Source organism: Pleurodeles waltl, chromosome 8, assembly GCF_031143425.1.
Source record: "Pleurodeles waltl isolate 20211129_DDA chromosome 8, aPleWal1.hap1.20221129, whole genome shotgun sequence".
NCBI classification, from domain to species: Eukaryota; Metazoa; Chordata; class Amphibia; order Caudata; family Salamandridae; genus Pleurodeles; species Pleurodeles waltl.
Genome location: NC_090447.1, coordinates 1,540,391,992 through 1,540,408,049, shown reverse-complemented (window position 1 = coordinate 1,540,408,049; position 16,058 = coordinate 1,540,391,992). Strand labels below are relative to the sequence as shown.

General features: G+C 49.6%; 1 protein-coding gene across 1 annotated transcript in view; it reads right to left on the bottom strand.

Moving 5' to 3' along the window:
• The window catches only part of WARS2 (tryptophanyl tRNA synthetase 2, mitochondrial), a 72,663-nt gene that overhangs the window by 41,694 nt on the left and 14,911 nt on the right, over nucleotides 1–16,058 (bottom strand). Inside the window, exon 2 of the mRNA XM_069203002.1 lies at nucleotides 6,618–6,872. Within this exon, the coding sequence (XP_069059103.1) occupies nucleotides 6,618–6,872 (255 nt within the window). The remainder of the gene's footprint in view (nucleotides 1–6,617; nucleotides 6,873–16,058) is intronic.

Sequence of the window (16,058 nt, the reverse complement as noted above, 5' to 3'; positions counted from 1 at the left end):
TTAAAGTGCGTTGTCAAAGAGTAGACCAGGGACACGTTTAGTGATAACAGAGCTCGAATATATCATCAGCGTCTGGTTGCCTCTATAAACACTGAAGATGCCGTATGTACAGGCAATTAGTTACAAATTCCATTAGGGCAACCCCTACAGTCTAATGTACCATGGCTGCTCTAGGTATTTAGTGATGCGAATACATTCACAGCCTTTGGGTCGTGTTTAAGAATTCTCAGGGTCTCCCTATGATGCCTGACACACAGACGTTTGCAAACCGCAATTATCCAATTTCTGCGCAGCTGTTTATACTGGAGGGAAAAAGAAAAAAGAGAAAATGAGCCCGAGTTTCGATATCCGATAGACAAAAGGGGCAGAACACTGAAGAATCTTGCTTTACTCATTTGGCCCTTACGGTTTTTAAAGGTAAAAACCCACATCTAAATTGAAGATACAGCCATTTTGCAACGGGTGGGTAGATTTCAACCATGAACTCCTCATAAGCTGGAGAACATTTGACATTTAAAAATTGCCCGGTCAGATTCTCGTTATCATAGTTCAGCCAAATCTGTTCTAGGGCGCGATTCCAATAGGCATTTTTCACTGTCTGCCTGGCTCCCTTAGTGGCAACTGCTGGCGAGTTCCAGAGGTCTATCATTTCAGCGTCTCGCACTGCGTCTTAACATTCCTGAGCCATAGTTAACTACCCTGGTATCACAGGAAATCAGATCACTTAGGGAGTCCCTAAAAGGTGCCATCTCCTCATTTGACCACAGTCTTACCCAATCCAATAAGGGTTTTAAAGTCACTTCCAGGTTAATAGGTTTAAATGCTAAATCCAAATCTCAGTGGGACTGCGGCTCGTACCCTTGGCAATCTTAAATAGACCTGTGATAAAAGTTAATTTCACCCACTAAGAGGGCCGTTGCGTCCGCAAATCCCCAGATTTCAGCCCCATAATTTGCTGCCGGTAAAACTGAAGCTTTGTAAACCTGAAGGACCGGGGAGACTGCCCCCCACACCCGTCAACTTCTGTTTCCTACTAATCGGATAAATTCTCTGATTAAGAAGTTTTTTACTCTTCTCTATTTGGTGGGTCCAGGTCAATGTGTCAGACAGCCGAACCCCTAGATAGACAAAGTGTTTGACCTGTTCAACTGTGGAGCCTTCAATTACCAGTCTCCCCTTGAACGATTTATGGGTATTAACGCCCATAATTTTTGTTTTCAGAGGGTTGATTTCAAGGCCCCGCATCTTGCAGAAGGCCACAAAAGACTCCAGCTCTGCCTGAAGACCCGTAGGGGTTCTAGAAATGAGCAAAGTATCATCCCCGAACATTAAAATTGGGATTGCGGTTCCAGCTAACTTAGGGGCATCTTGCATACATTGGGAGAGCCACTTAACTGCACCATTGATGTAGAGGCTAAATAATGTCGGGGTAATGCACATTCTTGTTTTACTCCCCGCTTGATAGGAATCTTGCTCGTTAGGTCCCCAACCAAATGGAACCTTACTTTTGCAAGGGAGTTTGTATGGAGAGCTCTTAAAATCCATAATAGTTCACATGGGACCCCACAAGCTTCAACAAACTATCCCTTGGGACTAAATCGAATGCCGACCGCAGATCTATAAAGGCAACGTACAAATGGTCTTTCTTCAGGGTAATATACTTCCAACACAGCAGCTTGAACCGGAAGCCCTGATCAAGGGTACTAATACTGGACCTGAAGCCTGCCTGAGCGTCTTCAAGAATATGATTATCTGCAACCCAGGACTGTAGCTTCGCCAATACCAGCCTACAGATAGGGTGTTATCCAGCAATCTAACTGGTCCATATTTGGCAGGGAGGTCCCTACTCCTTTTTTAATCGATTGGTACAATAGCTGCTCCTCGCCAAGTGGGCGGTAATTCTTCACCCCTCATAATGGAATTACTAAGGGCATTAAGAAAGGGACACCACACCTCGGGATGGAATAGAAAGAGGTCAGCCGGAATACCATCAATCCCGGGGCCTTTTCCTTCTTCATTAGCATTAGCGCTAGCCTTGTTTCTTCCAAGGTGAAGTGGGGGGGGGGTCTGATTCAATGTTATCCACCCTCTGTAAAAGGTTAGCTCGAGCCACTGGAGCATCAAGGCAACCCACCTCATTATGCTCCTACAATGCATTCCCAACGTGCTGCCACCCCTTCTCACTGTACAAGGCCCTGAAGTGTTCTACCCACCCCTCAGGCTGCACTACTGTGTCAAGTTGACCATCAATTATCTTTGAGCTGGATGCTACCAGTCTCCAAAATCCCTTCGTCTTCTTGCTCTTAAGTGCATTGGTCAGCTCATACCATGGATCTCCCAACTCTTTTTTGCTTTAGATAAAGTAGACTTATTATGATTCCTTGCAAAGGTTGTTTGTATTTTGGTGCCAGACTTCAGGACTACCGAGAGCTTCGTCTTAGCATCCGACATTCCTTGGTGTACCACCCAGGGAACATCCTCTCTTCCTATCTTTAAAGAACAAGGCCTTAATTGTGCCATTAAGGGGCAGTGCACAGAAACCATTTCGGGCATACACCCTCTCTTGTTAGTTGCCTCAGCTAAATTGTGCACAAACCACGCATAGATTTGGGTTTGGATAGCTTTATTATCCATAACTTGTGCCCATTTGACACTCCTTCTATTAATACCTGCCTCTCCCAGACTCATATTGTAAGTTGGTGATAGGTTACTGCTTGTGAACATAACCGCTGCAATCACAGCACTTATAGCGTCATGGTCGCTATCTGCTCTAGAGAGGTCACCCTTATCCATTAAAGAGCCACACATCCTGATCCAGCAAGAGGCAGTCGATGTGAGATTGAACAGGACCTCTCTTAAAGGTCGGCTTGGGAGGGATATCTGATCTAGTGCTGCCATTTGCAATTCTTAAGCCAATGCTCAAGGATCAGATCCTCCAATTGAGTTGTGACCGCACTCGAGGTTTCTATGAGTTGATCAAACACCCCGTGGATAACCATTGGACTAATAGGATATGGCAAGCAATCTAGCCTCCTCTGCCCTATTCCGAGCCTCGTGTTACATTCACCAGCAATAAGTTTCAGAGAACTACCTTTAAGACTCTGCAAAGTACCATCAAGGTTTGCCACTATGGGGGAGAGTACATTATAGGTGACAGATCTAATAGACATTAATAGCAATGTGACGAACCCCCATGGACGTTTTTACTTTTACATCTACCCCAGCAAATCCTTAGTCCCGCTACAACTTTTTTCACTACTGGGAAGAGATCTAGTTTCAGCCAAATAAGCAATCCACGAAGTAACCACGTCTGCCATAAAAGTGACATACCCACATCTAAGTACCGGAGCCACTGCCCACGTTTCCTACAGAAGTAATATTTGATGGGAGTCCATAAACTCTCCCCACTCCGGGTCTGCTAGCTTAGCTCGAAGACCTGCCACATTCCAGTAGTATTCTTATTGAGTCGTTACCAGGTGACCCTCTCCCAGTCGTCCACCCCCCACTATTAATAACCTGGACTTCCAGAGTAGGGATCACCTCTGCATACAAGGCTATATCCCTTCTATCTCTCCTAGCACCTAGCTCAGAGTCCTGGAGCATCCTTCCTCTACTAGTAGGAGCCTGAGATTCCAGAGTAGAGTTCGCCTCTGAGTGGAAAGCTGTACCCCTTCCCTTGTCTCTACTGGCACCTATCACTGTGTGCTGTGTCAGCAGTACTCTGCCGGCCCATCCAAGCCACCGTAAGAGAGTTGGTTACAGGTAGCTTCAAGCCCTGCGTTCCCTTGTTGTTAATCAACCTCGGCTAACATGGAACACTCGTCCTTAAAAGCAGGGCAATGTAAAGAGGCTAGGGGATTGCGTGCTAGTGAATTTAGGTTGCCCTTTGCTGGGTTAGGGGCCGTGAGTTTGAGTCTTATATTTGCCCTTTAGTGGGGCTTGAATCATAACTCCCAGGCTAAGAACCCATTCATCTTTTTATGGCTCCTTAATTTCAGCCCTATATATAGTTGATTTAGAGTCCTGCTGGGCTACAGCAAGTAGCATACAGGATGTCATCGCTAATTACCGACATACATCCCCTGGTGTAACAAAGCCAATGGATTACTTCGTTCACACAGGAACATTATGATTCTCTACCTCCAAGCGGAAGTCTAGGGACATCTATCAAGTAGATGTCACTCGAGTTTAGCGTGTGCTCCGTGTTACTGCTGGAACCACGGTACCCAGAGGGATTCTGGTCTCTCTGCCTGGCATTTCTCCAAACAGGTTGTATTCTGTGGCTACTATTCTGCTGACAAGTGTATCTTCCCTCAACGAGCTCACCTCTTTCAAAGCCTGCGGGTAATGCCCTTGCTAGAAAACCTTCCTTGCCTGGGACTAACTCTGGAGCCCTTTGGCAGTGCAAGCTTGGGGTTTGCCTACTGTTCTGAGTCACTACTTTAACAGCACCTATTTTAGTACAGATGTTCTCCACCAGTAGTGAACGTTTAGCCACCTTTATGTCTGAATGGTTAACCAGCTTGCTCATACACTCACGCAAGCTTTTGATCTCTCCCCTTAGTAGGTGGAACTGTCCAAGAGATTCGCTCAGATTGGACTGGCTAATGTCTCTCAAAACGACAGGCTTGGACGTGCAGGAAGGATCCTTCTTCTGGGTGAAGCCCCTGCACCAGTGGCCAGGGGAGCAAAGCGATTGGAGCAGTGACTATTGATTACAGGTGAGCTTTTCATCTGGAGAGTTCCCAAACGCTGATCTCCATCGGCCACTGACCCGCGTTTAGCAGGAAGTTTTTCACACAGGGCGGTGTTGTCTTCCTGCCTTACCAGCCATGCTACCCAGACTGTGGAGGTTTTATTAAAGTATGAGAGTCCCTTATAGGTATTGTCTCTAGACTCCCTCCGCTGGGAGAAGACCGCAACATTAGATGCCAGAGTGCCCTCCACCTCTACTATTAGATCATCTATTTCATTCAAAGTCCTTTTTCTGCTGAGTGCCTTGGTATCTTTCTTATAAACCTGCTGCCCCCGCAGGTTTCTCAGTAACTTTACATTTGCCCATAATTAAGAGAGCAGAGAACGCAAAGAGTACGTTGAACACTAACACGGTCAGATAAATCAAACAGGTCGCACCCAACGCATTCCGGATGCGCCCTACCTCAGGAGTTATAGACTGGCAAAGCAGCTTAAAGTCGTTCACCCACAAAGTGCTTGCAGTCTTTTATATGGTTACCCAGTCAAACAGCAGTTTATTGGCCTTTAGGACCTGGTGTAATGATGATGGTTCTTTGTTACAAAACAATCTCAGATATATCCGCCCTCATTGATAGCCCAGGTGCGCATACGAGATCCTTGATTCACTCAGCACTTGCCCCTTATGAAGATATTAACGAGTAAAGCCAAGAAGGGTGGCCATGCCCTGCCTCTTCCTGTGGCTCATGGGCGCAGCATGGGCCCGCCATTGGCCTGCGGGAGCCCCGCACTGCATTGAGAATGAGGCATTGAAGTAGTGCAGAATCAGGGCAGGTGTGCTAATGACAAAGGACCGCCTCCTGGGGCCCAGTGCCTGCTGATAGCTGGAGACTGCCCCTGTAAAAGCTGGTTGTCTAATGATTAGCTTCTTTCAAATAATAGATATTTTAATTCATCAAAACAATTTTGTGCTTCCTTTTTAGCATATAATGCAGTGAACCGGTCACATGTTATGGTGCAAGGGATGTGACTGCGATTTGTGACTCCACCCTCTTTTTAGAAGGGATCCCAACAAGCGAGTGAGTTCACTCAGCTCTTCTGGCTTCTTAGTGTCACTGACTGACATGTGACACCCAGTGACCGTCACTCTTTCAGAGGCAGTTCCTTGGCATAACTGACTTCATCTCCCCTTCAGGCCTGTCAGATGTGAGCCTGGCATGTGACCAACCATTCCTCTGTCCCGAAAGCCCTTCAATGGCGATGCGGACATGAGATTTACTATACTCCCACCCTGCTTGCATATCAAAGGTCACTGTAACATTAAGCCCCAGCGCTCCCATTGCCCTAGGTCATGTCTATCTCCTTCAGCCAATCCACGCTTTCCGAAGACTCACACCCCAGGCTCCTACGGCTTTTGGCTACAAAGACAAAACCGGTTGAAGCCATCACTCAAGATAAGGGACCACTTGTCAATTATGTATCAGACTGTTCCCCAACCATGTCGACCTTTCAGAGGCAGGTTAGGAGAGATGCTCCAAGAAACAATACACTGCAACCTTACAAAGCAAGTCAGAGATGTGTTACCATAGTAACCCAAAGACTTCTAAGATGCTACAGAAATGACAATCTGACCTTCTGCATTTCCAGAAAGTTCTTCCAGTAATTTGATTTCTCATTTGCGCAGCGTGGACACGCACACATACAGAAGAGGTCACATAAACAACTCTAATGCTCACAAATCTGGCATGGAACACTTGTAAGAGACGTCAAGACACCAAAAACATTACCAGCTTGGTTCCATCTGTATTTAGTCTCTTCTATCCAGTCTGTGTACCTTTATGTTTACCATGTGAAATCACCCTGAAGTGGCACAGAGTTTACACATATGAACTAGTACAAAGCAAATATAATAAAAATGAGCTGACCTCAGACTGCTGGAAGAGTATGGACTTCTCCGGGTCGATGCCACATGCTAGCAGGCAGGCAGTCATGTCCAGCACGCTCTGCCGCAAGGTAGAGGGGTCCTGGGGGATGGTGACGGAGTGGAGGTCCACAATGCTGTACAAGACCCTGCTGAACTGCTCCTGCAGCTGCACCCAGCTCTCGAGGGCCCCCAGGTAGTTGCCCAGGTGAGGGATACCCGTAGGCTGGATGCCAGAGAACACGAGGGCCTTGGCGTTCTGCAACAGAAAGGGAAGAAACATGGAGGTAAGCGAGGTGCAAAAACACACTTCTCTCAACCACAGATGTAATGCTCAGCAACTGCAGGCAGGTCCTAATCTACAGAAGAGGACTGAGGGATGCCAGGCCCTTTCAAGGTACCATGGGGAACTTGAACTCAAAATTGGAGTAACCAGCTCAAAGCTGTCTGATGTGCACAAGGATCACCACCCATCTGTACAGCTCTCAGGACAAGGGCTTGAGATCACGAACTGCGTGTTGCACAAATCGCACAGGAAGCCTGGGTACTTGTGGAGGACGCTGAAGAGGACAACAGAAGAGCAGGTGATCTGCAGCCCTTCGTACTGAAAAGGGCACCATCCAGTGTATGCAGGGTGCAAGGTGTACTGTTCGTGCAACTGGTGATGCGTTGTCGTCTTGGAGAGGGACGTGGCTAGGCTGTCGCCTCAGAGGCTTTTTGCAGTTGCCAAGTGCCTATGCTTTCCCACCTCTGAGAGGGTTGTGCAGTTGGTAACCGCCAATGCTTCATTGTAGCTCTTCGTTGTGCACAGCTAGCGAGCATGCATGCTTTGTCGCATCTCAAAGGACTGTGCATTTGGAGTGCACCTATGCTTTTTGTGCAGCTGGCGAGTATGTTTGAGTGTTTGTATCAAATGTTTTTGCAGTCGAGCACCTATGCTTTGTCATGTCTGAGGCTTGTGAAATCGATGAGCAGATACGCTTTATCGAGTCTGAGAGGTTTGAAGTCGGAGAGCACCTAGGCTTTGTCCCATATGATAGTGGGAATTGATAGAGCAGACAGGCAAAAGCAAAGAAAGCAGATTTCAGTACCTTGGATCAGCCAGAGAAACTTTACCACAAATCCTAGTCCTGAGTGAGAGCTGTTATCTGGTAGTGAACACACACCTACTCCCTCAAAGTATGCTTTATAGTTTAATTATCATTGGTTGTTCAAGGGAATCAAATACGTTAGTCATAAAACTGAAAACTGAAAATAGCAAATTAAGAACACATAAACAGATATACATGTATCAATCAACTTAACTCAGCTCATAAATAACAATAAAACCAACTAATCAGATTATATAGAGGCACCAGTAACACCACCATAGAAACAATATACGTATCGACCTCTATTCAAGTTGCAACTCTTAAATGGGATTTGACAAATAGCTGTTGTTGGGCACTTTCTAAGACCAATGAACGGCAAAACATCCACATCCCTCCACGTCCGAAAAAGCGCGGGATTCTTTTCCATGCCCGACCTTCCACTGCCAGGACATGAAGTTTAGCTTTCTGAACCAACCCTCCAAATTCGTGTGTAACTTTGTCAAACCCGACAGGTTTGGCGGGGTGTCACAAACCCTTGGTGTCACAGACCCTCTTTTGAGGGTCAGTCTTTACCATTTCCATACCAACACTACCCAGCCACCAATGAAACACTTCATAGCTCTTTCCGACTGTCACAGTTTTTGGATGGAAAAACATAATTTGCAGTCTATTGGGCAGTTAGAGTGTAAGGCTTGCAGCAAGCTCAACGGAGACAGACCGGTATCACTGCTTCAACTCGTCAGTGGAAGGTGGTAAACCCTCTAAGTTTCAACTTGTGGAAGATCTAAGTGAACAACACCAAGCACATCAAATAATGCACCGTGAATGAAATCCATTAGGGTCTCCAGCCTAAGGACCTGATTAAAGTATAGAGGATGGGTTTCTCCATCACAACGGTGACAGATATCGCGTCCGCTGAAATCTAAATCCTATAGCATATGGGATTGTGACACAGTAACCTATACACAGAGTTCTAAATCAGTCCACTAAGTTTCTTTGGAGCCAAATGTAGGAAAGTACCATCTTGTCTGGCATGTTACCCCCATTTTTACATGTATGTCAGTTTGTTTTGGCATGTCACCCTGGGATCCTGCTAGCCAGTACCCCAGTGTTCATAGTTGTGGCCTGAATGTGTATACCTGTGTAGTGACTGTGTCACTGAGGCTCTGCTAATCAGAACCTCTGTATTTATGCTCTCTCTGCCTTTAAAATTGTCACTATAGGCTAGTGACCACTTTTACCAATTTCAATTGCCACACTGGAACACCCTTATAATTCCCTAGTATATGGTACCTAGGTAACCAGGGAATTGGGGTTCCAGGAGATCCCTATGGCCTGCAGCATTTCTTTTGCCACCCATAGGGAGCTCAGACAAACCTTTACACAGGCCTGCCATTGCAGCCTGAATGAAATAACGCACACGTTATTTCACAGCCATTTTCACTGCACTTAAGTAACTTATAAGTCACCTATATCTCTAACCTTCACTTGCTGAAGGTTAGGTGCAAAGTTACTAAGTGTGAGGGCACCCTTGCACTAGCAAAGGTGCTCCCACATAGTTCAGGGTCATTTCCCCAGACTTTGTGAGTGAGGAGACACCATTACACTCAGACACTACATATAGGTTAATACCTACATGTAGTTTCACAATGGTAACTCAGAATATGGCCATGTAACATGTCTAAGATCATGGAATTGTCCCCCCATTCCAAATCTGGTATTGGGGAGCCAATTCCATGCATCCCCGGGGCTCCACTAAGGACCTAGGGTACTGCCAAACCAGCTAATGGGGTTTTCCCTGCAGCTACCGCTGCTGCCACCCCACAGACAGGGTTCTGCCCTCCTGGGGTCTGGGCAGCCCAGTCCCAGGAAGGCAGAACAAAGAATTTCCTCTGAGAGAGGGTGTTACACCCTCTCCCTTTGGAAATAGGTGTTAAAGGCTGGGGAGGAGTAGCCTCTCCCAGCCTCTGGAAATGCTTTGAAGGGCACAGATGGTGCCCTCCTTGCATAAACCAGTCTACACCGGTGTAGGGAACCCCCAGTCCTTGATCTGGCGCAAAACTGGACAAAGGAAAGGGGAGTGACCACTCCCCTGTCCATCACCACCCCAGGGGTGGTGCCCAGAGCTCCTTCAGTGTGTCCCAGACCTCTGCCATCTTATTTCCAGAGGTATGAGGGCACTCTGGAGGCCTCGGAGTGGCCAGTACCAGTAGGTGACATCAGAGACCCCTCCTAATAGGCGCTTACCTGACTAGGTGGCCAATCCTCCTCTGAGGGCTATTTAGGGTCTCTCCAGTGGGCTTTTCCTCAGATTACGACTTGCAAGAATCCAGCAGGACCCCTCTGCACTTCTCTCTTCGACTTCTGCCAAGGAACGATTGCTGACTGCTCCAGGACGCCTGCAAAACTACAACAAAATAGCAAGAAGACTTCCAGCGACATTGTAGCGCCTAATCCTGCCGGCTTTCTCGACTGTTTCCTGGTGGTGCATGCTCTGGGGGCTGCCTGCCTTCACCCTGCACTGGAAGCCACGAAGGAATCTCCTGTTGGTCGACGGAATCTTCCCCCTGCTTCAACAGGCACCAAACTTCAGCTTCACCGGTACTCTGGGTCTCTCTCATCTTGACGAGCATGACCCCTGGAACACAGGTGGTAGACCCAAGTGACCCAGACTGTCCAGTGGTCCAACTGTCCAAATTTGGAGGAGGTAAGTCCTTTCCTCCCCCTCCAGACAGTAATCCTGTGCACCGCATGATCTACATCTACAAGGGCTTCTATGCACATTTCCAAGAAATCCTGCATGCACAACCGAGCCTAGGTCCCCAGCCCTCCGTCCTGCGATGCTCAGCTCCCTGAGTTGATCTCCGGTGTTGTGGGACCTCTCTTTACAGTGTTGAGACAACTGCTGTGTACAGACTTCTTGAACCCGTGTTCAAAGACCTCTGCAGGTGCTTCCTGCCTGTGCATGCACTCTCTACGTTGCTGAGGGCCCCCTCTGTCTCCTCTCCCAAGTGGCGACATCCTGGTCCTTCCTGGGCCCGTGCAGCATCCTTTTTCTTCAACCACGACTCTTGCAGCTAGCAAGGCTTATTTGTGGTATTTTGCCAAGGAAACAACTCTGCATCCTCCAGCACGCCGTGAGACATCTTCTGCACGAAGAAGAACTTCCTACCTCCTTTCGTTGTTGCAAAACCTGCAGCTTCTTCCAACCAGAGGCAGCTATTTCGCACTTTCATCTGGGGTTTAGTGGGCTCCTGCCCCCCGGACACTTTAGCGACTCTTGGACTTGGTCCCCTTCCTTTGCAGGTCTTCAGGTCCAGGAATCCGTCTTCAGTGCTTTGCAGTCTGTTGTGGTCTTTGCAAAATCCTTTATCATGACTTTAGTGTGTTTCTGGGTAAAATAGTAGTACTTTACTCCTACTTTCCAGGGTCTTGGGTGGGGTCTCTTTTACTTTACACTCTTAGTGTGTTCTTACGCTCCCAGTGACCCTCTACACACTACACTAGCCTAGGGGTCCATTCGTGGCTCGCATTCCACTTTCTTAGTATATGACTTGTGTTGCCCCTAGGCCTATTGCATCCTATTGTATTCTACAGTGTTTGCACTACTTTCTGACTGTTTTACTTACCTGATTTGGTTTGTTGTGTATATTCTGTGTATGTTACTTACCTCCTAAGGGAGTATATCCTCTGAGATATTTTTGGCACATTGTCACTAAAATAAAGAACCTTTATTTTTTAGTAACTATGAGTATTGTCTTTCTTATGATATAGTACCTATATGATATACGTGGTATTGCATGAGCTTTGCATGTCTCCTAGTTCAGCCTTGGTTGCTCTGCTATAGCTACCTCTATCAGCTTAAGCTGCTAGAACATTACTACACTCTACTAATAAGGCATAACTGAACCTGGCATAAGTTGTAAGTACCATTGGTACCCACTACAAGCCAGGCCAGCCTCCTACACCCAGTGAGCGTCTCAGAAGAGGCTCATCAGTGCACAGTGGGGGTGAGTACAGAGGTGCCTGGTGTGAGCCTCGTGTCATCAGTGCACAGTGGAGGTGAGTATAGAGGTGCCTCGTGAGAGCCCTGAGAGTGTCTCAGAAGAGACTCCTCATTGCACACTAGAGGCGAGTACAGCGGTACCGTGTGAGAGCCCCATGAGTGTCTCAGGAGAGGCTCATCGGTGGACTGTGGAGGTGAGTACAGAGGTGCCTCCTGAGAGCCCTGTGAGTGTCTCAGAAGAGGCTCATCAGTGCACAGTGGGGGTGAGTACAGAGGTGCCTTGTGAGAGCCCCGTGAGTGTCTCAGAAGAGACTCCTCATTGCACACTAGAGGAGAGTACAGCGGTACCTTGTGAGAGCCCCATGAGTGTCTCAGGAGAGGCTCATCGGTGGACGGTGGAGGTGAGTACAGAGGTGCCTCCTGAGAGCCCTGTGAGTGTCTCAGAAGAGGCTCATCAGTGCACAGTGGGGGTGGGTACAGAGGAGCCTTGTGAGAGCCCCGTGAGTGTCTCAGAAGAGGCTCATCAGTGCACGGTGGGGCTGTTTACAGAGGCGCCTCGTGAGAGCCCTGTGAGTGTCTCAGAAGAGGCCCATCCACGCACGGTGGGGGTGAGTAGAGGTTCCTCGTGAGAGCTCTGTGAGTGTCTCAGAAGAGGCTCCTCAGTGCACAGTGGTGGTGAGTAGAGGTGCCTCGTGAGAGCCCATTGAGTGTCTCAGAAGAGGCTCATTAGTGCACGCAGGGGGTGAGTACAGAGGTGCCTCGTGAGAGACCAGTGAGTGTCTCAGAACAGGCCCATGCACGCACAGTGGGGGTGAGTAGAGGTCCCTCGTGAGAGCCCAGTGAGTATCTCATAAGAGGCTCATCAGTGCACAGTGGGGGTGAGTAGAGATGCCTCGTGAGAGCCCATTGAGTGTCTCAGAAGAGGCTCTTTAGTGCACGCAGGGGGTGAGTACAGAGGTGCCTCATGAGAGACCAGTGAGTGTCATCAGTGCACGATGGGGGCGAGTACAGAGGTGCCTTGTGAGAGCCCCACGAGTGTCTCAGAAGAGGCTCATCAGTGCACGGTGGGGGTGAGTACAGAGGTGCCTTGTGAGAGCCCTGTGAGTGTCTCAGAAGAGGCTCATCAGTGCACAGTGGGGGCAAGTACAAAGGTGCCTTGTGAGAGCCCCATAAGTGTCATCAGTGCACGGTGGGGGTGAGTACAGAGGTGCCTTGTGAGAGCCCCGTGAGTGTCATCAGTGTATGGTGGAGATGAGTACAGAGGTGTCTCGTGAGAGCCCCATGAGTGTCTCAGAAGAGGCTCCTCAGTGCATGGAAGGGGTGAGTACAGAGGTGCCTCGTGAGAGACTCGTGCGTGTCTCAGGAGAGGCTCACCAGTGCACAGTGGGGGTGAGTACAGAGGTGCCTCGGGGGAGCCCAATTAGTGTCTCAGACGAGGCTCCTTAGTGCATGGTAGGGGTGAGTACAGACTGGTGCTTTGTGAAAGCCCCATTACTGTGACACGAGTGCATGGCACAATTTATATTAAAGGGGCCATGGTGAACTCTTGGGGGCATATTTATGAGCCTTTTTGCTATGCTCTTGCGCACATTAAGCCCTCGCTTCCAACTGTCACAAGAGCAATGCAAATGAAAAATTAGATTTATGATGCTACACAAAACCACAGTGTGTGGCCATGCATGGCTTCATAAATCTCAAATAATGTAACGCAGCTCGGTGCCTTGACTTACTCTGCGCCAGGGAGGCATTTCCATGCATTCCCAGATTTACAAGATAAACCTGGGAATGCACCAAAAGATAGGTCTCCTCAGGAGAGACAGAACGGGAAGACTGTGGTCTTTGCAAAATCCTTTATCATGACTTTAGTGTGTTTCTGGGGAAATAGTAGTACTTTACTCCTACTTTCCAGGGTCTTGGGGTGGAGTATCTTTTACACTCTTAGTGTGTTCTTACACTCCCAGCGACCCTATGCACACTACACTAGTACAGAGGTGCCTTGTGAGAGCCCCGTGAGTGTCTCGAAAGCGGCTCATCAGTGCACAATGGAGGCGAATAAAGAGGTGCCTCGTGAGAGCCCCATGAGTGTGTCAGAAGAGGCTCATCAGCGCACGGTGGGGGTGTTTACAGAGGTGCCTCATGAGAGCCCTGTGAGTGTCTCGGAAGCGGCTCATCAGTGCACGGTGGAGGTGAATAAAGAGGTGCCTCGTGAGAGCCCTGTGAGTGTCTCGGAAGCGGCTCATCAGTGCACAGTGGAGGTGAAGACCACAATATCCTTGAAGCCTCCCAATCCGGATTCAGAAAAAACCATAGCACTGAAACGGCCCTCCTGGCGCAACAGACGATATCCGCTCCCTGCTAGACAAGGGAGAAATGGCGGCACTCATCCTGCTAGACCTCTTGGTGGCCTTCGACACAGTCTCCCACCACACCCTAATACGCGGGCCACCGCGGCCACCCCCAGGGGCTGCGGGCCATCTCGGACACCTCCAGGGGCTGGCGTCCACCTCGGTCACCCCCAGGGGCTGGCGTCCACCTCGGCCACCCCCAGGGGCTGGGGTCCACCTCGGCCACCCTGCAGCACCTGGAGCTGCTGTCTCAAATGAGGACTAACGTCCTACCGAGACACGTGGGAACCCAACAAACATGGACTCATTGATACTGTGCACACCAGGCTCTTGTGACTTTCACCTCTTCAACAACAGCTTCTGGCGTCATCCAACTCGAGGTCCCCCGTGTCACAGACCCTGGGAGGATGAGTCATTAGGACCCCTCAGGATGCAGAGATATGAGCTGTCACACAGATCTCTGCAGCCTGTGCTCAGGCCACTGAGCTACCTGGGCAATGTCTGGGGACATTCAAGGGGCTTCTTATGATGTCAGAGAAGAGGGACCGGGCCCCAACGCCCCTCTAGACCCCCAGGTGAGCAGTCTAACTCCCCAGGGACCATCCAGCAGGTCTGTCCTGTCCTGGTGTTAATGCCGCAGGGTTTGGTATGTTCAGGGCCAGTGGGATTATGCGATTCTGCGGCAGCGATTTTCGCACAATTATAGTTTTGCCGCATTCGCCAGATAATCCCTCATTTGCTGCATAATCAGCGATTTTTAACAAAAAAATGCTTCTAACTCAAACGGATCAAAAGTTTTAAAAAAAAACACGGTGACTCCAGTTCCCACGCACCAGGCAGCTGTTTGCAAAGGGAGACTGGTCATCTTTTAGTTACTAATTGCTGTATTTGGATGTTAAATTGGTACTAATGAAGGTGAACTCTTTCCTCAGCCGCGGTTACCAGGTGAAAACAAAAATCACAAAATGAGATAGTATGACAATATGTGCCGCATAATTTGTCTTTTCTTGCCGCACAATTTGGCTCTCCGCTGCCGCATAATTCAGTGGCCCTGGTGTATTCAGGGCCCACGCAATAACCCCAGTTTGTGCTTCCGACCAAAGACCACCGGTCTACGCTATGGCCACCAGGGTGGCACATGACCCTCGCTTCCCACAGCTGTGTGCAGCCCAGGCAGTGTGTCATCACCTCCCCCACACGCTCAGCACAAGCAGGTGGCGAGCGGGGCTCTGCCTAGCGCCTCGGAGGGTGGAGTTGGCGCTCCAGAGATAGCCGGGGCTCATGCGCCAGGAGCAGAGGGATCCCGCCGACAGCTCTGACGGGATGATGGATGGCTTCCCGCAATGGGTCCCCCTCAGTGTCCGCGGCCGGTGGGGGCCACAGGCGGAGCGAGGTGCCCAGACAGAGGTTTGCTGTGCCAGCGGCAGGGGGGCCGAGCGCATGGCTGCCACTGGACGGGCCATGATTAATGGGGTTCAAATGACGCAGGACAGCGCCGGCCCTGGGGGGGCAGCCCCACCACATCTGCAGGAATATCATCCTGTCGGCCGCGGAAAAACAGAGCATTCCTGGCCAGCTCGGCGAGGGCTTGGCTACCAGAGCTGGAGGCTGCCGACTTCCGAGTCTATCAAGAACTAATCCATGGCCAGGCTTCGGCGTCACCGCGCCTTTACGCACAGGCCCACACACTGGGCCAGCCTCCGGGGGCCAGCCTGGCCTGCACCAAGGGAAGCCCCCAGCTCCCCGGTCCCCCGGCTGACATGCGGCAGAGGCAAGGCCTGGGGCTGATACACTGGACGCTCACACCATGGCAGTGTTCACCCCCCAAGGGTTGGCACACGCGGGAGAGGCGTGCCGCTCACAAAGCGGGAAGCGTTGCGCCCTAAACTGCTGGAACCCTTAAGCACACGTGGAGAAAGTGCGCAGTTTACAACATAGGAAGTGATGACCCCCACCCCAAGGCTTGGCACCCCAGTATGGGAAGTGTTGACCCTTCCACTCCC